We start from the raw sequence: 22,076 nt of genomic DNA on the forward strand, positions 1-22,076 counted from the left end.
GGAAGAATCATGCTGTCTGACTTGACTATACTATAAAGCTATAGTAATCAGAACAGTATGGTACTGGCACAAAAACACACATGGATTAATGGAACAGGATAGAAAGCCTAGAAATAAACCCACACACTATGGTCAGATAATCTCTGACAAAATAGGCATGAATTATACAATGGAGAAAAGACAGTCTCTGCAATAAGTGGTGCTGGGAAAACTGGACAGCAACACGTGAAAGTGTGAAATGAGAACATTTTCTAACATCATATATAAAATAACAACAAGGGCCTACTGTAAAGCATAGAGAATTATATTCAACATCTTTTAAAAACCTATAATGGAAAAGAATCTGAAAAAATATATATGTAGTTGATTTCCAATGTTTCAGGTGTACAGCAAAGGGTGGTTCCATTCCTGGGTCGGGAAGATCCACTGGAGAAGGGACAGGCTACCCACTCCAGTGTTCTTGAGCTTCCCTGGTGGCTCAGATGGTAAAGAATCCACCTGCAATGCCTGGGTTTGATCCCTGGGTTGGGAAGATCCCCTGCAGAAGGGAATGGCTACCTCCTTCAGTATTCTGGCCTGGAGAATCCATGCACTGCATAGTCCGTGGGGTCACAGAGGACATACTTGGCTCTGAAAGGCTGAGCAACTTTCACTTTCCAAGTCTTCCTTAAGAAAGGCAAGAGTCATTCCTCACCACCTGCTCCTAATCTTTGACTGAGATGAAGAAGAGGACCGATTGTGAAATACTTCTTTTCATTCTGACCCCAGAGAGCTGCTCTAGAAACTAAAACTCGGCCTCAGATGTTAGGGCCTGGGTTCTAATCCTGACACTCACATATAACACGCACTTTGCTATACACCTGAAACACTATAAGCCAACTACAAGTTTAAAAAGTTAGACTTTCAAATGCAACGTATTTCTATTAATAAATGCATGCTTTTGTGCTCAATCATCACCTCTGCTGCTGCTGCTGCTGCTGCTAAGTCATTTCAGTCATGTCCGACTCTGTGCGACCCCATAGATGGCAGCCCACCAGGCTCCCCCTTCCCTGGGATTCTCCAGGCAAAAACACTGGAGTGGGTTGCCATTTCCTTCTCCAATGCATGAAAGGGAAAAGTGAAAGGGAAGTTGCTCAACCGTGTTGGACTCTTAGCCACCCCATGAACTGTAGCCTACCAGGCTCCTCTGTCCATGGGTTTGTGTTCAACTCTTTGCGACCCTATGGACTGTAACCCAACAGGCTCCTCTATCCATGGGATTCTCCAGGCAAGAATACTGGAGTGGGCTGCCATGCCCTCCTTCAGGGGATCCTCCCAACCCAGGGATTGAACCTGCATCTCCTACATTGCAGGCGGATTCTTCATTGCTGACTCACAGGGGAAGCCCATTAATAAATGTTGCTGTTGTTCAATTGCTCAGGTGTGTCCAACTCCTCGTGACCCCACGGACTGCAGCACTCCAGGCTTTCCTGTGCTTCAGTATCTCCCGGAGTTCGCTCAAACTCCTGTCCACTGAGTCAATGATGGCATCCAACCATCTCATCCTTCTTAATACTGATGCTAATTTTAGAAAAGACATTGGGATATTAAATACTATCAGGGGAGTACTAGTCACTTCTTTGGGTGTGAAAATGGTATTGAAGTTACGTGAGAAAATGCCTTTCTTTTTAGGGATGCCATCAGAGAAGGCAATGGCAACCCACTCCAGTACTCTTGCCTGGCAAATCCCATGGACAGAGGAGCCTGGTGGGCTGCAGTCCATGGGGTCGCTAGGAGTCGGACACAACTGAGCGACTTCACTTTCACTTTTCACTTTCATGCATTGGAGAAGGAAATAGCAACCCACTCCAGTGTTCTAGCCTGGAGAATCCCAAGGATGGGGGAGCCTGGTGGGCTGTCGTCTCTGGGGTCGCACAGAGTCAGACACAACTGAAGAGACTTAGCGGTAGCAGGGCTCTCATCTCACACGCTAGTAAAGCAATGCTCAAAATCCTCCAAGCCAGGCTTCAGCAATACATGAACCGTGAACTCCCTGATGTTCAAGCTGGTTTTAGAAAAGGCAGAGGAACCAGAGATCAAATTGCCAACATCCACTGGATCATGGAAAAAGCAAGAGAGTTCCAGAAAAACATCTATTTCTGCTTTATTGACTATGCCAAAGCCTTTGACTGTGTGGATCACAATCAACTGTGGAAAATTCTGAAAGAGATAGGAATACCAGATTATCTGACCTGCCTCTTGAGAAATCTGTATGCAGGTCAGGAAGCAACAGTTAGAACTGGACATGGAACAACAGACTGCTTCCAAATAGGAAAAGGAGTACCTCAAGGCTGTATATTGTCACCCTGCTTATTTAACTTCTATGCAGAGTACATCATGAGAAACACTGGACTGGAAGAAGCACAAGCTGGAATCAAGATTGCCGGGAGAAATATCAATAACCTCAGATATGCAGATGACACCACCCTTATGGCAGAAAGTGAAGAGGAACTAAAAAGCCTCTTGATGAAAGTGAAAGAGGAGAGTGAAAAAGTTGGCTTAAAGCTCAACATTCAGAAAACAAAGATCATGGCATCCGGTCCCATCACTCCATGGGAAATAGATGGGGAAACAGTGGAAACAGTGTCAGACTTTATTTTTGGGGGCTCCAAAATCACTGCAGATGGTGACTGCAGCCATGAAATTAAAAGACGCTTACTCCTTGGAAGAAAAGTTATGACCAACCTAGATAGCATATTCAAAAGCAGAGACATTACTTTGCCAACAAAGGTCCGTCTAGTCAAGGCTATGGTTTTTCCAGTGGTCATGTATGGATGTGAGAGTTGGACTGTGAAGAAAGCTGAGCACCGAAGAACTGATGCTTTTGAGCTGTGTTGTCGGAGAAGACTCTTGAGAGTCCCTTGGACTGTAAGGAGATCCAACCAGTCCATTCTCAAGATCAGCCCTGGGATTTCTTTGGAAGGAATGATGCTAAAGTTGAAGTTCCAGTACTTTGGCCACCTCATGCGAAGAGTTGACTCATTGGAAAAGACTCTGATGCTGGGAGGGATTGGGGGCAGGAGGAGAAGGGGACAACAGAGGATGAGATGGCTGGATGGCATCACTGACTCGATGGACGTGAGTCTGAGTGAACCCGGGAGTTGGTGATGGACATGGAGGCCTGGCGTGCTGCGATTCATGGGGTCGCAAAGAGTCAGACATGACTGAGCGACTGACCTGAACTGACGTATGTAAGGCTGAAATGACATGATGACGTGAAGTACGGGATTTGCCATATAGCACTTCAGCAAAATGGGAGAGAGGAGAAAAAAATGAATGAAAAAGAGGGGGGAAATGTTGATGGTTACTATAGCTGGGTGATGAGGTATTCATAGGTGTTTTGGTCTTTTTTTTATTATTAATAAAATGAAGAAAAATAAAGGTCAATTTTGAAGGGAAAAAAAAATACAATCAGGTTTAGGATGAGGCTACACATGGTGTTGGGAGGACTCCAGGACCGTGAGCCACGGTGATGCATTGGTGGAGGGAACAGGGACACTGCCCTACCACCTACCCCCCATCAAGGGGAGAACAGGGCAAGAAGTGGGTAAGGAAGAAGTTTGGCCACAGGGAATTTGTCTACTCTTCAAAGCTCTACCACACAAGGCTTATCTTCTTCTTCCTTTGAACTGTAACTTAATTGCCAAAGCACATGATGACTAAACTTTGTATCATTTCCTCCTCTCTTTAGGCCGAAAACTTCTCCCTTCTGAAGAATATGTGAAGAGTTCATGAGGGGCCTAAATCTTGGGGTTTGCCTGGAGCCTCCCATCCTCTACCTCCTCAGAACAACTCACAGAAATAATATTGGATGTCTGAAGCTTCGATTTTGGAGAAAGCTGCAAGTACTCATGAATGCTTTATAAATCCCCAAGCAATCTCGACCCCAATGTTAAACATTTTAACTCTAATCTCAATAAGAAGAGTCAAACAATGATGTCTTCAAGCAAATTGATATTAAGGAAAAGTTAAGACCATGTTTTAGAAAACTAATTTTAAAACAATATTGACCACATACATAAGTATGAAGGGGAAAAAAAAGGTTTAAAGTGTTTATTTTTATGGTGTGGGATTAGAATTGATTTCCATTATCTTCTAAACTATGAGCACATTGTATATAAACCAGAAAAATAACATAATTAAAACTACCAAATCCACCTAATGTTCTTTGCAACATTAAAGGCTGTGTTCAGCATTAGTCTTAAGGTATAAGTCTCTGTAAACCAACATACCTAAACTGGCCATTAGAAACTTACTCAACAAATAGCTCAGAACTTAATATAACGTGGTTCCCACTTGAAGGAGCTCACAGTCAGAGGGGGAGAGAGGTGAGTTAACAATAATTCTTGAGAGTCAAGTGACAGATCCAACGGGCCCAATATCTGCTCTCCAAATGCCTGAAATGAATGGATATGCCTCTTTCAGACTTTAACATCGGCTACTTAGGAAGTATGGCTATACAAGGTATTTTCTAAATAAGTTTAAGACAAATCCCAGATGCTTGTCTACACGAGTCCACCATTTATTTAGTCTACTGTAATTCCAGCCACTAAGAAAGGAAAACAATAACTTCCTTAAAAGACTATTTCCCTTTGATAAGAAGTCACGTTCCACTAACAGCAAAGTGAAATTAAGACATATCTGATATGGACTAATTTCTGCAATACTACAAAGAATGATTCAGGCTTTAAAAACATTTTTTTTTTTAAACTGAATTGCACTTGTTGGAAAATTATCTGGATGAAATTAAACAACTAGTACAAAAACACCTTTAAGATTAATTACTAACTCGACCACCGAAAAAGACAAGAGTCTTCTAACTTGTTTTATTATGGCCCATAGTTAGAATAAAGATTTTTTTCATTACAACCTAAGCAAGCACACATGCATATACCTGCATAAATAACAAAAGCCTAATGTTATAGTACTTTTTATTATATGTAATGAACTGTGATATTTCCTACTCTATTCCCTTTTTTCTTTTTAAAAATTAAAAGCATACTAGTTGTGCCAATTGAACTAAATGTACCACCTACAGATGGGTCCCAAGTTGCAATGTGGGAAAGAATGCTCTAAAATATCAGAAGTGAAACCATTTCTAGAAACATGATTTTATTACAGCTGTATCTTTGCTCTTTGTAATATTCAAGTTACAACAGGTCTCAATGTATACACCATCACCCCTGTGTGGGTGTGAGAAAATTTCTTCCTATGTCTGAGATCAAGTGAGCTCTTGATGACTACAATCTTTTCAACCACAAAAGGGAGTTTGCAATTATTACAGAGCTCTTTGTCTGATGGCAAGGCGAACAGCTTTCCCAAGCTATTACTAATTTCACCGTCAGCCATCCTCTCTCGTAAACTTTGTTACCCTCCAATTGTGCTTAACTTTTTCACTTTATGTGTTGCCTGGAAAAGAATGGAAGAGCAAGGGGAGAAGAGTCTTTTTATTCTTTGTGAGAATAAATAGAGTAAACAGAAGTTACGATGGTAAAACTTCAATTATTCTAAATCTTTAGTTTTCCTGAAAAAATAATGGATGATAGTCGCAGCCATAGACTAGAAATACGTGACTAACTCTGCAAAACAATTCTGCAAACTTAGACTTTAAGAATCTCCTTAAACTTTATTCTCACTATATATGAAATAGGTGCTACAGGTATAACTATTAATGTAATGAAGATGACACTTTTGTCTCAGCAGATGAAAGGCATATGAAAGTAAAAAAAGGGGAGGAACAGAAGGGACTTGTCAAAAGTCTCTCCATGTGAACTCTCAACACAATGCTTCCTATCAGCTAAAGAAAAAAAATTCACTTAAATCAATATGAATGCATGAAAATTAAATCATTTCAAGAGGTCCTACCCAAGAGGCCCTACATAATGGGAGATTATTTCCACCAGTGTGCAAAGATCAATAATTTTAATATTAACACACTAAAAAGCATCATTTATGCCCAATGGAAATAAAAATCTCAAAACCTAGTTTAATGCTATTCTTTAACGTGGTATAAATAAAATCAGCGACAACTCCATAGTTCTTTAGTCACCCTCTATCTAGTCTTGTGACTCCTACAAAAAGGGAAAAAGATCACTGTAGGGACTGAGGATGTGAGGGGAAGACACATATTGTTTTTCTAACTTCGTAAATTACTTCCATATACTTGGGAAGTGGCAGAGCACAGTGCACTGGGTTCCTCTGTTCTTGGAAGCTGTGTGGCCTTGAGTGAGTCCCTTTGCCTCTCCAGGAGTCAATTCACCATCTGCAACAGAGACAATGACAGTGCCCAACTAGGGTTATCCTGAGCATCAGATGATACACTGCTAGTAAAGCCCTGGGCACAGAGGCCAGCATATAGCAAGAATTCAGTGTTACAATTACTATATTTTTCTTTTAAAATACTATACACAAAGTATCAAGAATATTGTTCTGAATTAGCTGGCTTCTTCCAAATTGTAACACTCATTGGCTCTATGATTCTGAGAAGATTGTATCAATCTTCCTTCAAAATGACCAACCAAAACTGGGCATGGTAAAGCTGAATAAGGCTGTGTGTGTTAAGTGCTTGAAATTACTGGAAAGTCTAACTGGAATGCATTCCTCAAGATGTATGTAGGGCCACTAACTGCCAGCTCAGCATCTGTCAGAGTAGGCACTGCGGATCCGCTGGTCCTAGAAAGTTTACAGAGAGCACACCCATGTCACCAAAAAAAAGTTACAAGGCAAATAAGCTCCCAGAATCCTTTTCTTCACCTCAGGGCAACCTCAAAGCCCTTGCTCTAACAGAACGCAGGTGGTAATACTCCCAAGGAACTCCTTGCTCATTGGGTATCTCCTGGGAGTTGTGTTCTGTGGGACACATGGGCCGACTCCTAGGCACACAGAGGTCCCAAAACAGTGCTTCTGGGATCAAAGATCAGTTCTGGAGAGATGGATCTGAAACTTTAGAGGTCTAAAACCAGAAGCTGAAATTGTAACATCTGACTGATATTCTAAAGTCGGACTTCCCAAAGTTGTTATTAAGTTACAAGTGCTTAAGTTACAAGTGCTTAAGTTACAAGAGAAACTGGTAACAAACTGGACACACTGAGAGAAGTGTCTCAGTTTCTCAGATGCAAATATAAAAAATAAAACAAAGCCCTTGTTTGTAAAGCAAAATAAACCCAAGACGACTGCTTTATCCCTGTTGAATAGATGCTCAGGATAAGGAAATCAGAGAAAAGTGGCTGCTGACCTTTACTAATAATGTCAGGATGTTGATGTCATGGCCACGCTGCAGTTGCTCAAGCTGAGGATAAATAAGAGCAATCCTTCCCATTTCAGTGGGCTATGTTTTCCAAACTTGGTTCCATGTTAAATATGCATACTACTGATAGTCACATAGATTGTAAGCAGACATTGGCTTTTCTCTCAATGTCCAAAAATTCCAATATTACCAAGTACAAAGTTCACCTGAGTTTTAGAAGTTAAAACTGTGGATGAACAAGGTCCTACCGTATAGCACAGGGAACTATATTTAATAACCTGTGATAAACCATAATGGAAAAGAATATGAAAAAGAATATATATATATATATGAGTCACTTTGCTGTACAGCATAAATTAACACATTATAAACCACCTGTACTTCAATAAATTTTTTTAAATGTAAAATGGTAAATGTTTCTCTCTTGCTCTCTCATACAGACAGATATTTTCACTTAGACAGATTTTTTTTTTAATTATTAAGAACCAAAAAGTTACAAGGATGGAAAAAAAAATTGTAAAATTAATTGTGAAAGGCTCTTACTAATAGGTAGCATTTATCAAACATCTATTATAAAAAGTGACATACTGAGTGTTCTAAGGGCCTTTATATTAATTTTATTTAATCTTTGGGATCATATTTGGTTAATATGTTATTAATTCCCTTTTTAAAAATTATAAAACATTTCATACACACAGGCATACAGCTATGTATAAACAGAAAAATCTCAAACATCCAAGCACATACCCCATATCTTTTAAGACAGGACAATTCCAGCGCAACCTAAGAAAGCACACAGCATCCTTTCTTCATTGCATGTCCTTCCTATTATGCCTGTTCTACGTGTGAAGAAGCGGAGGCTCTGAGAAGCTGAGTTGTCAGCCCCATGGAGGAGCTGGCATGTGAACCTTACCTGTCTGACTCCAAAGACCATGAAACTCAAGCATTTAGGCTGCAACTGCTAAAGCTGCACATTTTGTGTGTGAGGAAACAGATTTAAGACATGCCCAGGATCACACTACTGCTGCTAAGCAGCACGACTGGCATTAAAACCCACATTACAATTATTTATTTATAGTCCTTCTCTTTTAGTCTCAAAATTAACATGAGGAAGAGAGCCATATTTAAGTCAGGGTTTCTCATAAAACTTACGAGAAATTCCACCACTCTCTCTTTTAAATTATTTAAGTAAGTGCTTTTTACTAGACTATTAAAGGAATAGTCTGAGAGGCGACTATTTCACTTTCAGCAAAGGTTGTTCTACTTGATTGCATCAGTGTAGCTCCCAAAAGCTGCTCTGTAAATGAAGGTTTCAGCGGATTAAAGTGCTGCTTCTCAAACTTCAGTGGGCACAGCAACCACCTGGAAATCTTACTAATACGCAGGGCCTGAAATTCCTGCATGTCCAAAAATCTCCTGATAATGACTATTCTGCTGGTCCTTTTAAGATGTACTCTGAGTAGCAAGAGACTTGGGAAGGAAGTGAAGTATTGGTTGCTCAGTCATGTTTGACTCTTTGCAACCCCATGCACTGTAGCATGCCAGGTTCCTCTGTCCATGGAATTCTCCAGGGAAGAATACTGGAGTGGGTTCCCATTCCCTTCTCCAGTGACTCTTCCCGACCCAGGGATTGAACCTGGGTCTCCTGAATTGCAGGCAGATTCCTTACCATCTGAGCCACCAGGGAAGCCTAAGAGACTTAAACGGCCTTCATTATTAACAGGGATCTTGCCATGAATGTTTTTAGAAATGAAAAATCCTTAACATGTAAGCTTTGTATGGTTTTACTTTAATACCTATTTCTAAAATTGGAACACATCTATTTCTGACACAGATTTACTCTAGATTTCACTTATACACCTAGGACAGAAAACAATAAATTTCAGGATCTATATTTAAGCCAGAGTGATATTTCTGACACATGGACAGAATGTCAATTTAGGAACTATTTGAACATACAATGGAAAATATACAAAGAAATAGGATGAGAAGGTTTGTGGGAACACACATGTATGCACCACATACAAGGAAAAAGCAATCAATGTTTACCCACCAAAGAACAGCAAATCTCCATTGGGAAAGAGATAGCATTTTGTCATACATCTAATGAGGCATGAAACATAAGACTTGTGAAAAAAAAAGCAAACTTTATAAAATTCATGTCACATTGCATGGTCGTAAAAATTGTACAGCCATTGCACATTCTGTATTCTGCACTGCTGAATGTACCACAGTGGATAAAAGCCCATGGTTGGCTACTAATTGGAAGTTTTTGATGGTTCAGATGGCAAAGAATCTGCCTGCAATGCAGGAGACCTGGCTTTGATCCCTGGGTGGGGAAGATCCTCCAGAGAAGGGAATGGCAACTCACTCCAGTATTCTTGCCTGGAAAATTCCATGGACAGAGGAGCCTGACGGGGCTACAGTTCATGGGGTTGCAAAGAGTTGAACACAACAGAGTGACTGACATTTTTCACTTAAAGGTCTTTATATTTCTGTGGCAAATGTAATCACCTCTAAGAGAAAGCCAAAGGCTATTAATTTAAAACTTTATTGCATAAAACCCCCCTGAAACTGCATCCCTCCAAGGCTTCCTTTCTTGAACTTGATCCCATCTGGAAGAACATCTCTTGAAGATGAGTCAGGAGACCATCCTAAGGCACTTAAAACTGTAGGAAGTGCTCCCCGAGTCCACTTTAGGCCCAGAAAGTGAATGTGTCTGGAGTAAATGATCCAGTCTCTCTGAATCTCAGCTCCTTCAATAGCTCTCAGAATTGTCAGGGCTAAATTAAGTTAGAGGCCAAAAAAAAAAAGATTAAGAAAATACAAAGGTAAGGTTTTTAAATGCCGCAGACTACTTCCAGGTCATATGGGAAAAGGCAACTTTATAACGGAGGGATCAAGTTGTCATTTCCAGAAGTCACTGATCATTCTAGGCATCATTCAAACATGGGGCAATAAAATAACAGTAATAATAAATGCATCTTGTTGTGATTCAATTAGCAGTACATGGCACTCTGAGGCACATTTATCAAAACATTTAGCCTGAGTCTAATCACAGATGTAGGTCCAATTCAGCTTTATACTTTAGGCGCCGGTGCAAGTAAAGGACACACCACTCAGAAGCAGTAAGTCAACTTAAAATGTGAGCCACGTCACCAGATAACTGAATCTGACTTCCTTTCAGGAAAATAAAATGTATGCGGGTGGGGATCAGCCGTAGACTAAAAGTGACTTAACAGATGTAATAACTAACTGCAAAGTGTGAACCTTGTTTGGATCCTTGTTTGAACAAACCAACAATAGCCCAAAGGCACGTTCAGGTAAACAGGGGAAATACGACTTGAGTATTAGATGATATTAAGATATTACCATCAGTATTTTTAGGTGTGCTCAAGCCATTGTGGCCATGTAAGAAATGTTAATAGATGCAAATTAAATCTTTAGGGGAGAAATGCCATCAAGTCTTTAATATACTTTAATACCTCACGGGAAAAGCAGTGTGTCTGTTAAGATCTTAATAACATAGCACAGTAACTGTAGCAAAGAGGATGAAAAAGGAAAAGAAGAAAGATGGGTTGGGGGGAAGAAAAAGGAATTTCCTACCCAAAAGGCAAGAGGGTCTCAAAGATTTTTCGACCCTTCTGAGCTAGCACTGACAGCAGGTAGAGGGCCATTTCTTTGTTGAGTTGAGTTACCTTCTACTCTAGACTCTTGGCAAAGCAGTGGGTTTCTAGGGGCAAGTGGAAAAAAAGGCAAATCGTGGTCCATGTAATTCTCACAATAAGCAGCCTTCACTCTAAACTCAGGGCAGGAGCAATCCAATAAACAGATCTCACGTTCCAGTGGGCCCATGAGCTATTACGTATCAACAGTTTCCTCCTTGGGACTGAAATTAACCACGCTTCAATCTGAAGTGAACCTGCTTTTGTGAAAAGCAGTAAGAAAGCTGCATTAAACCTACTCAGCCACTTAAAATTTAAGTGAGACCCACAGAAATGTTTCACATTTTCCCTGTAGGAAGCTTTATATAGTGGCACTCGAAACTGAACTGGACTTCATAACTCATAACCTTTAACATTCACTGGTCTTGATGTTCATCAGAAATAACAGTGTTGTTTTTTCCTTTTCCTTCTTTCGAGAATAGAGTGCTCCATAAAAATCATTTACACACAACCTTTAGGTATATTCATGAAACACTCTCAGTTATGAAATGGAGGCATATAAAATTAAAATGACCATATACAAGCATATACAAGACAAAGACATTTCTGCAAATATGGGGAATTACGTCTTCCCTGGAGATAGTTCATGGAAGCTAGATAAATAGATTAAACAGAAGTGGCATTAAACAGTCAAGGCATATAGGACTCTATAGCTTGACACAGTGCCAATGTCATAAATACCTAAACTGTCCCCAAATGATCTTCAAGGTAAAGCAGGGCCCTGCTGTCCTCAAGGTATAAGCACCTGCAGACCTTAGGGGACCACTGACTCACCTCGCCCAAACCAGTATACCACCCGCTCCCCTGCTCTCAAGACTGCCAGCACCTAACATGGCAGCTTTGCCAGTGTTGTTTGGAAAGGGGTCTCAGATTCCCAGCCCTTTACAGGGTTGAATTCAGTTATTTTCTTGAACACATGTAAGGTATCTCTAAAGACATCACAACAGTCACGTGCGCAATTTCCTCTGAAAACACTTAGTGACTATTACCCTTCACCTTATTCTCTCAGACCTCAGCCACAGTATGCATGCACTGACTCAGGAAACAGTTATCTGGAAATAGTTATCAGCTTGGCACTGTACTTGGTGCTGGTGGTGAATAAAAAGGCTTTGTTTCATTCCTGCTTTCATGAATCTTAGACTTTCCTCCTCTTTTTCTCCCATCCCCACCCCCATCCCAAGCCCAGGACTCAGTTTGAATTTATTTCTACATTGGGTTAAAAATCACCATGTGGTTTTTCCCCCTCATCAATTAAGTCTCTTCTATTCCTGAACCCCCTAAGGTGAAAAACTATTTTTTTAAATTTTACATACAAAGCAGAGAATGAACATCTGAAAGATGTTATCAATATGACTCTTCAGTTGCAAACAGGCAAAATTACCTCTTAGTCTTTCTTACTCCAGACCTGAAAGTCTGGCAATAGTTTTCCTTTCATCTTCAACGCCTTTGAATATACCTGAAGTTCAGTTCAGTCCTGTCGCTCAGTTGTGTCCAACTCTTTGCCACCGCATGGACTGCAGTACGCCAGGCTTCTCTGTCCATCACCAACTCCCGGAACTTACTCAAATTCATGTCCATCGAGTCAATGATGCCATCCAACCATCTCATCCTCTGTCATCCCTTTCTTCTCCCGCCTTCAATCTTTCCCAGGATCAGGTCTTTTCCAAAGAGTCAGTTCTTCTCATTAGGTGGCCAAAGTATTGGAGTTTCAGCTTCAGCTTCAGTCTTTCCAATGAATATTCAGGACTGATTTCCTTTAGGATGGACTGGTTGGATCTCCTTGCTGTCCAAGGGACTCTCAAGAGTCTTCTCCAACACCACAGTTCAAAAGCACCTATTCTTCAGCACTCAGCTTTCTTTATACTTCAACTCTCACATCCATACATGACTACTGGAAAAACCATAGCTTTGACTAGGTGGACCTTTGTTGGCAAAGTAATCTCCCTGCTTTTTAATATGCTGTCTAGGTTGGTCATAGCTTTTCTTCCAAGGAGGAAGTGTCTTTTAATTTCATGGCTGCAGTCACCATCTGCAGTGACTTTGGAGCCCCCCAAAAGATAAAGTCTGTCACTGTTTCCACTGCTTCCCCATCTATTTCCCATGAAGTGATGGGACCAGATGCCATGATCTTAGTTTTCTAAATGTTGAGCTTTAAGCCAATTTTTTCACTCTGTTTCACTTTCATCAAGAGTCTCTTTAGTTCTTCTTTGCTTTCTACCATAATGGTAGTGTCATCTGCATATCTGAGGTTATTGATATTTCTCCCAGCAATCTTGATTCAAGCTTGTGCTTCATCCAGTCTGGCATTTTGCATGATGTACTCTGCATATAAGTTAAATAGCAGGGTAACAACAGACAGCCTTGACCCCTTTCCCAATTAGGACATGTTGTTCCATGTCCAGTACTAAATGTTCCTTTTTGACCTGCATATAGATTTCTCAGGAGGCAGGTCAGGTGGTCTGGCATTCCCATCTCTTGAAGAATTTTCATAGTTTGTTGTGATCCACATAGTCAAAGGCTTTGGCATAGTCAATAAACAGAAATAGGTGTTTTTCTGGAACTCTCTCGCTTTTTTGATGATCCAGCGGATGTTGGCAATTTGATCTCTGGTTCCTCTGCCTTTTCTGAATCCAGCTTGAACATCTGGAAGTTCATGGTTCACATACTGTTGAAGCCTGGCTTGGAGAATTTTGAGCATTACTTTGCTAGTGTGTGAGTTGAGTACAATTGTGTGGTAGTTTGAACATTCTTTGGCATTGCCTTTCTTTGGATTGGAGTGAAAAGTGACATTTTCCAGTCCTGTGGGCACTGCTGAGTTTTCCAAATTTGCTGGCATTTTGAGTGCAGCACATTCTCAGCATCATCCTTTAGGATTTGAAATAGCTCAACTGGAATTCCATCACCTCCACTAGCTTTGTTTGTAGTGATGCTTTCTAAGGCCCACTTGACTTCACATTCCAGGATGTCTGGCTCTAGGTGAGTGATCACACCGTCATGGTTATCTGGGTCGTGAAGATGTTTTTTGTCTAGTTCTGTGTATTCTTGCCACCTCTTCTTAATATCTTCTGCTTCTGTGTGAGTTCCTCTATTTTAAACCTGTATTTTCAGACTTTCTGTTTACAAAGAGCAGTTGCACTAGACATACAACTTCAGTATTTTGTCTTGTTCAGGTTGTGATTCTCAGCTGGAGTCAGCTCCGAGTCTTCAATCACAGGGCAGGAACTGGTTCCTCACTGCCTTCTCACCCTATCCTCACTGGGCACCCATTTCCTACTGAGCACCCACCATGTGCTGGCCACTGTTTAGGCACCAGGCTTCTCATGGACCTTGCATTCTTATGGCAGGAAGACAGACAACAAAGAAAAGTATAAATTACTCTATTAGAAGATACAAAGTGCTCCGGAGAAAACTGCAAGCAGAGAGTGGGGTTTGCGGAGTTTTGGGGAATACGAGAGGGCTCCAGGTGGTTAGGGCTGGTCTCCTTTCAAATGCAAGGTTTGAAGAAAGACTGATGGGGAAGGAAGTTGTGTGGACCTTTGGGGACAAGCCTGCTCCCGGCAGAGGGAGTAGCACATGCAAAGGCCCTGAGCTAGCAAGGAGCCTGATGCCACCAAGAAACGGTGAGAAAGTCAGCTAGCAAGGAGCCTGATGCCACCAAGAAACGGTGAGAAAGTCAGCTAGCAAGGAGCCTGATGCCACCAAGAAACGGTGAGAAAGTCAGCTAGCAAGGAGCCTGATACCACCAAGAAACAGTGAGAAAGTCAGCTAGCAAGGAGCCTGATGCCACCAAGAAACGGTGAGAAAGTCAGCTAGCAAGGAGCCTGATGCCACCAAGAAACGGTGAGAAAGTCAGCTAGCAAGGAGCCTGATACCACCAAGAAATGGTGAGAAAGTCAGCTAGCAAGGAGCCTGATACCACCAAGAAACAGTGAGAAAGTCAGCTAGCAAGGAGCCTGATGCCACCAAGAAACGGTGAGAAAGTCAGCTAGCAAGGAGCCTGATGCCACCAAGAAACGGTGAGAAAGTCAGCTAGCAAGGAGCCTGATGCCACCAAGAAACGGTGAGAAAGTCAGCTAGCAAGGAGCCTGATGCCACCAAGAAACGGTGAGAAAGTCAGCTAGCAAGGAGCCTGATACCACCAAGAAACGGTGAGAAAGTCAGCTAGCAAGGAGCCTGATACCAAGAAACAGTGAGAAAGTCAGCTAGCAAGGAGCCTGATGCCACCAAGAAACGGTGAGAAAGTCAGCTAGCAAGGAGCCTGATGCCACCAAGAAACGGTGAGAAAGTCAGCTAGCAAGGAGCCTGATGCCACCAAGAAACGGTGAGAAAGTCAGCTAGCAAGGAGCCTGATACCACCAAGAAATGGTGAGAAAGTCAGCTAGCAAGGAGCCTGATACCACCAAGAAACAGTGAGAAAGTCAGCTAGCAAGGAGCCTGATGCCACCAAGAAACGGTGAGAAAGTCAGCTAGCAAGGAGCCTGATGCCACCAAGAAACGGTGAGAAAGTCAGCTAGCAAGGAGCCTGATGCCACCAAGAAACGGTGAGAAAGTCAGCTAGCAAGGAGCCTGATACCACCAAGAAACGGTGAGAAAGTCAGCTAGCAAGGAGCCTGATACCACCAAGAAACAGTGAGAAAGTCAGCTAGCAAGGAGCCTGATGCCACCAAGAAACGGTGAGAAAGTCAGCTAGCAAGGAGCCTGATGCCACCAAGAAACGGTGAGAAAGTCAGCTAGCAAGGAGCCTGATGCCACCAAGAAACGGTGAGAAAGTCAGCTAGCAAGGAGCCTGATAGCCACCAAGAAACGGTGAGAAAGTCAGCTAGCAAGGAGCCTGTCCCAAGACGTGAGAAAGCTAGCAAGGAGCCTGATGCCACCAAGAAACGGTGAGAAAGTCAGCTAGCAAGGAGCCTGATGCCACCAAGAAACGGTGAGAAAGTCAGCTAGCAAGGAGCCTGATGCCACCAAGAAACGGTGAGAAAGTCAGCTAGCAAGGAGCCTGATGCCACCAAGAAACGGTGAGAAAGTCAGCTAGCAAGGAGCCTGATGCCACCAAGAAACGGTGAGAAAGTCAGCTAGCAAGGAGCCTGATACCACCAAGAAACGGTGAGAAAGTCAGCTAGCAAGGAGCCTGATGCCACCAAGAAACGGTGAGAAAGTCAGCTAGCAAGGAGCCTGATGCCACCAAGAAACGGTGAGAAAGTCAGCTAGCAAGGAGCCTGATACCACCAAGAAACGGTGAGAAAGTCAGCTAGCAAGGAGCCTGATACCAAGAAACGGTGAGAAAGTCAGCTAGCAAGGAGCCTGATGCCACCAAGAAACGGTGAGAAAGTCAGCTAGCAAGGAGCCTGATGCCACCAAGAAACGGTGAGAAAGTCAGCTAGCAAGGAGCCTGATACCACCAAGAAACAGGTGAGAAAGTCAGCTAGCAAGGAGCCTGATGCCACCAAGAAACGGTGAGAAAGTCAGCTAGCAAGGAGCCTGATGCCACCAAGAAACGGTGAGAAAGTCAGCTAGCAAGGAGCCTGATACCACCAAGAAACGGTGAGAAAGTCAGCTAGCAAGGAGCCTGATACCACCAAGAAATGGTGAGAAAGTCAGCTAGCAAGGAGCCTGATACCACCAAGAAACAGTGAGAAAGTCAGCTAGCAAGGAGCCTGATGCCACCAAGAAACGGTGAGAAAGTCAGCTAGCAAGGAGCCTGATGCCACCAAGGAACGGTGAGAAAGTCAGCTAGCAAGGAGCCTGATACCACCAAGAAACAGTGAGAAAGTCAGCTAGCAAGGAGCCTGATGCCACCAAGAAACGGTGAGAAAGTCAGCTAGCAAGGAGCCTGATGCCACCAAGAAACGGTGAGAAAGTCAGCTAGCAAGGAGCCTGATACCACCAAGAAATGGTGAGAAAGTCAGCTAGCAAGGAGCCTGATAACACCAAGAAACAGTGAGAAAGTCAGCTAGCAAGGAGCCTGATACCACCAAGAAACGGTGAGAAAGTCAGCTAGCAAGGAGCCTGATACCACCAAGAAACGGTGAGAAAGTCAGCTAGCAAGGAGCCTGATACCACCAAGAAACGGTGAGAAAGTCAGCTAGCAAGGAGCCTGATGACACCAAGAAACGGTGAGAAAGTCAGCAAGCAAGGAGCCTGATACCACCAAGAAACGGTGAGAAAGTCAGCTAGCAAGGAGCCTGATGCCACCAAGAAACGGTGAGAAAGTCAGCTAGCAAGGAGCCTGATACCACCAAGAAACGGTGAGAAAGTCAGCTAGCAAGGAGCCTGATGCCACCAAGAAACGGTGAGAAAGTCAGCTAGCAAGGAGCCTGATGCCACCAAGAAACAGTGAGAAAGTCAGCTAGCAAGGAGCCTGATACCACCAAGAAACGGTGAGAAAGTCAGCTAGCAAGGAGCCTGATACCACCAAGAAACGGTGAGAAAGTCAGCATGGCTGGGAACATGGAGGGTGGCAGAGAATGAGTTCCAAGAGGCAGTGGGGGAGGCAGAACAAAGGGTCTCCGTATGTGTCAAATTAACAGTAACAAACAGTAATGATTAGTAAGGTAGCTGCCATTTATTGGGTTCTCTGTGCTAAGAGCAAGTCCAAATAGGTATTGTGTATTATCTCCTTACCTGGAGGAGGGCATGGCAACCCACTCCAGTAGTCTTGCCTGGAAAATCCCATGGACAGTCCATGGGGTTGCAAAGAGTTGGACATCTCCTTAAAATTTCAAAACAACTGGTTACTCTAATATGCGGGGATTTGACTTCATAATTCAGGACAATCATAGCAGGAAGTCCAAAACTCTCTAGGAAATATCTCCCTTAACAAGCCCCTCTCCCCTGTCCCGTAACCCCACTGCCTTAACATGACTAAAATCTTTGCTACATGCTGCAGTTAATTTCCCCTTGCACCTGAAAAATAAAAATCTAGTTTCTTATAAATGTCAAATATCTTGCTTATTTCCAGGTTGTGACCTTTATTATGATTTCCTAGTCTGTTCCAGTACCCTAAGGTAAAAGGGTTTAACTTATGAAAAGTTCGTAAGTACAGTCTGAGACACTTCAGAGTTCAAATCCTGTTTTAATTATATCCTTTGATGTGTTTAATTAATCCTTCAGCATAACTTTTTCTCCCCTGAAATATATGGTATAACTTAATGTTTCAGGGTGCTGCTTACAGATTGCACCTGCTAGTGCCAAAAGACATATTGTTCTGGTGGCCACCCTCCCTTCTTTCTGCTGCACTTACATTTAGAAGGCATCCTGACGTACAGAAATAAGCATGCCAAGAGAGCTGGGCTTGCGAAACAGAGCTAATTAGTGGAAGCATCAGATGCGCCTTCATAAGAACTTTGATAAACCCTTTATTACTTAGTTTCCTCTAAGGAGGACAATTTGAAAATATCTCCTAAATAAAAAGACACTGTTCAGTTCAACTCAAGAAACATTTATTGGTCCGGTGCTATGAAGATAAAGACAATCCCAGTCACTGCCCTCCAGAACTTAGAGTTCATCACGTTGACCAAATGGCAGACCTTCAAGATGAAGGAAAATCTGGGATAACTGCACGCACTGATGCAGAAGGTGCCCGAAGAAAGTCGGGACTACTTTTTTAAAAGCCACTCACCCAAAGCATCAGACATCAGCTGTCCCTGTTGAACCAAATGTAAAGGACGAATGGCTTAAAAGCAGAACTTCTGAAAGTAAAAAGTTAGAGTTGGGCAGAATCTTATAATCAAATTTTCCGTATCTAATTGTATGCTTACAAGTTTCCACAGAGATTAACTGCTTATTTTTATTCTTCTAATACTTAAATCACAAGAAGGAAATCTTTAATATCCATTTCCAAATATTCTGGTGAAGAGAGAGTCAGAGATTTTTAGTTAGCATCAATTCCTCACATGAATAAAAGGTATTTTATTTCACAAAACTGATAATTTAGGTAAGAAGACCTAAGCCCAAGCCTATGGATTTATACAAACTGAAACAATGCTAATGATCAACATAGATGTGACATTACTGCTGTTGTTTTAGTCACTAAGTCGTGTCCGATTCTTTTGCCAGGCTCCTCTGTCTTTGGGATTTCCCAGGCAAGAATACTGGAGTGGGTTGTCATTTCCTTCTCCAGGGGATCTTCCTAACCCAGGGATGGAACCCACATCTCCTGCATTGCACCGAGATTCTTTACCGCTAAGCCACCTGGGAAACCCCAAATGTGATATTATGTAAAGTCAAAATCATGTGAAACAATCTGTGGAAATCCTTAACATTAGTTAAATGGGTCCAGAGGAGCAGGGCATAAGAAGGAGCAAAAATCAGCCCATATTCTGCTCATCAAGCCCTAATGCCTGGGGCCTGCCTGGCAGTGAATACAGAAGAATGGACTTAAAAAATATATATATATATATATTATATATATATATATATCAAAAACAGCACATAGGCAAGCAGCAGTCTTACAAGGAACCAGTATAGCTTCAGAGGTCACCAGACTCTGACTTTTTTAAAAAAATGAATAATTTCATTGACTAGGTTTATAAATATTCAGATTAATTTATCACATTTACTTCCTGAAACAACAGTGAATAAACGTCTAATATTAAATGGTCTGTGACACAGATGGTAGTAGCACTTTATCATATTATCATTACACAGTATTATATGATATATGTTATAATAATATATATGATATATATAATTAACATTATACAATATCAGATGTTTCCACCATCTCAAAGCTGATTTGAATCAGAATTACCTGTGGGAACTTTTTAGAATCGCATCTTCCCAGGCCCCACCCATTGGGTGTTCTGATTCACAGTATGGGTTTGGGGCTTTACAAAGCTTCTGGAGACAGTGGTGATGAGGCAGGTTGGGAAGCCAAGAAGCACCAGACTAAGCTACCTTCAAAAACAAGGATGGTAAAATGCAATAAACAGAGGCTTCTCAACAAAACCAGATTCATGCTAAGGCACGAGTCTTACTTTTTAAACATTAAGAGTACTAACATCACTGAAGATCACCATACAACTATATACCCAGTAGCATATTTCAAAACCTAAAACGGGTTTGCATACTTAAATTTACGAAAACTTGAAAAACAGGTGATCAAGGGCTAATCCGAAATACCACAGATGTGAGAGATACTAAAAAATCATTGATTATGCCTCTTTACTCAAGAGATATCAGAACTCAAGTTCCTAGATTTTTTTTCAGTAAATGTGCCAAATCTAAGTTTTACTTCTTTTGTGTTTGAATACCTATGCCTTTATTGGTTCTTTCAACGTCCTAAATGTACAGGATTCTTCATGGAAACACGACATCTTCCAACAATTTTGTGCAATAAATATCAAAGGTGAAGCTCTAGGAATCTAAGCAATCGCACTACTTCCCAGAGACTGCTCTATAAAGCACCCAGTTAACAGTCTGCATGCCATATAACATCTAAAAAAGCTGCATTTGGAAAGATGGTGACAGCTGTGGCCAGACTAGTACAGGAACGCATTGCTGGATCTATTCATAGATGTACAGAACTGAAGGTGCATCTTCAAACAATGACCTGAGAACCATTTCCTAAGGGCTTAAAACACCCATGATCAAAACCCTACATGTTTAATAAAAGCACACACATTTATCAATATTTTACAACATTCCTAGCATTCTGCTACTTTAGGGTTTTGTTTTTTTTTCTTTCTTTCCTAACAAATAGGTATGTAATAAGCTAATTTAGGAACCAAAACCAACATCTTGAATATCAGACTTTCAGATTGAGAATACAGGGATCAGTGACCAAAATGCCTGCCTTTGGTTTAGCTTTGATTCTTGTCCCATTAGCAAATACGGGGTGGGGAGCCGGCAAAATATTCTGGATAGATGCACTGCCATTAAATCATCTGAGTTGCAGAGGGGCAAAAGTAAGGCAGGAGGGAAACCATTGGAAAACTCCGCAGAAAGCTGTCCCTCGCGATCAATAAAGAACTAAATTTCAAGGACTTGCCTACAGCTGGTAAAACGGCTTACTGCTTTCATCTGCTGGATAAGCAGCAGTAAACTCGCCGGTGGGCTAATTAGGTCCAACTTGAAGGCAAGGACCAGGTCCAGGGAACGATTAGCCAGGTCGGGAGACTCGCTCAGACACCCAAGAAGGAGCCAAGCCACACGGTTCCAAGTCGGGGCGCAGCAGCACACTCTAGAGGGGCGGCCTGTTTGGGGCTGCCGGCTTCCCAGGGCGGACCTCGGGAAATCATTTCCCAACCATCCGTGCCAGCCAGAAACTTACACGACGCGCAGGGACAGAGGCGGCTGACTGGGGGCAGCTCTGTCAAAAGGTCTGAGAGGCGCCTCCCCCGCTAACACCCTCCCCCTAAGGCTGGGGTCTTCAGCTCGCGACCCCCGGGCCGTGTCACTTCTCACGGGGCCCGCGGAGTCAGGAAGTCTGGAAACCAACTGAAGGGGAGAGAGAAAGCGGGGAGGCGCGAAGTGTCTGCGGGCGAAGGACGGAGTTTGGTGGGGAGCGATAGGAATGCAGTAACTTATTTTTGACCCGAGCCGCCATCGGCCGGAGAGAGCGGGACTCCAGGCGCAGGTTGCGACTCCGACTTCCCCCGCGCGCTGTCCCTCCAGGCCCAGCCCGCCGCCCACCGGACGCGCTCCACTCACCCAGCTCCTCCGCCTGCAGCCAGAGAGGCGCGGAGACCGCGAGCAGCAGGGCCAGGAGGCCGCGCCGGACAGCCCCCGCCTGCGCGCAGCTGCCGCGGGCGCCGGCCACCATGGCCCCGCCGGGCGCCAGCTTGGCAGGCTCGGCTTCCCCTTGGCGCGCGCAGCGCCGCCGCCGCCGCCGCCGCCCCGGCCGGCCGCCTCCTCCGCGGCCGAGCGCAGCGACTGGGACTGGGCGCAGCCGCGGCCGGGCACTGAATCTCATTGGGGCGGCCCGGGGCCCAGCCCGGCGGGGGCGTCTCCTGCCCCGCCCCGCACGCCGGCCCCCAAGGAGGAAGTGGCTCCCGGGTGGCGGCGGGCCGCCGGGGTGGAGGCGCACCGGGAGCTCCCAGCGTACGCTCTCGTTTTCCTCCGCCCCT

The 22,076-nt window shown here is 43.2% G+C and overlaps 1 protein-coding gene across 1 annotated transcript in view; it reads right to left on the reverse strand.

The window, feature by feature from the left end:
• Positions 1 to 21,805, reverse strand: part of DCBLD1 (discoidin, CUB and LCCL domain containing 1) — a 75,276-nt gene extending 53,471 nt beyond the window's left edge. The window contains exon 1 of the mRNA XM_018053023.1: positions 21,661 to 21,805. Within this exon, the coding sequence (XP_017908512.1) occupies positions 21,661 to 21,772 (112 nt within the window). The 5' untranslated portion in view covers positions 21,773 to 21,805. The remainder of the gene's footprint in view (positions 1 to 21,660) is intronic.

Source organism: Capra hircus, chromosome 9, assembly GCF_001704415.2.
Source record: "Capra hircus breed San Clemente chromosome 9, ASM170441v1, whole genome shotgun sequence".
NCBI classification, from domain to species: Eukaryota; Metazoa; Chordata; class Mammalia; order Artiodactyla; family Bovidae; genus Capra; species Capra hircus.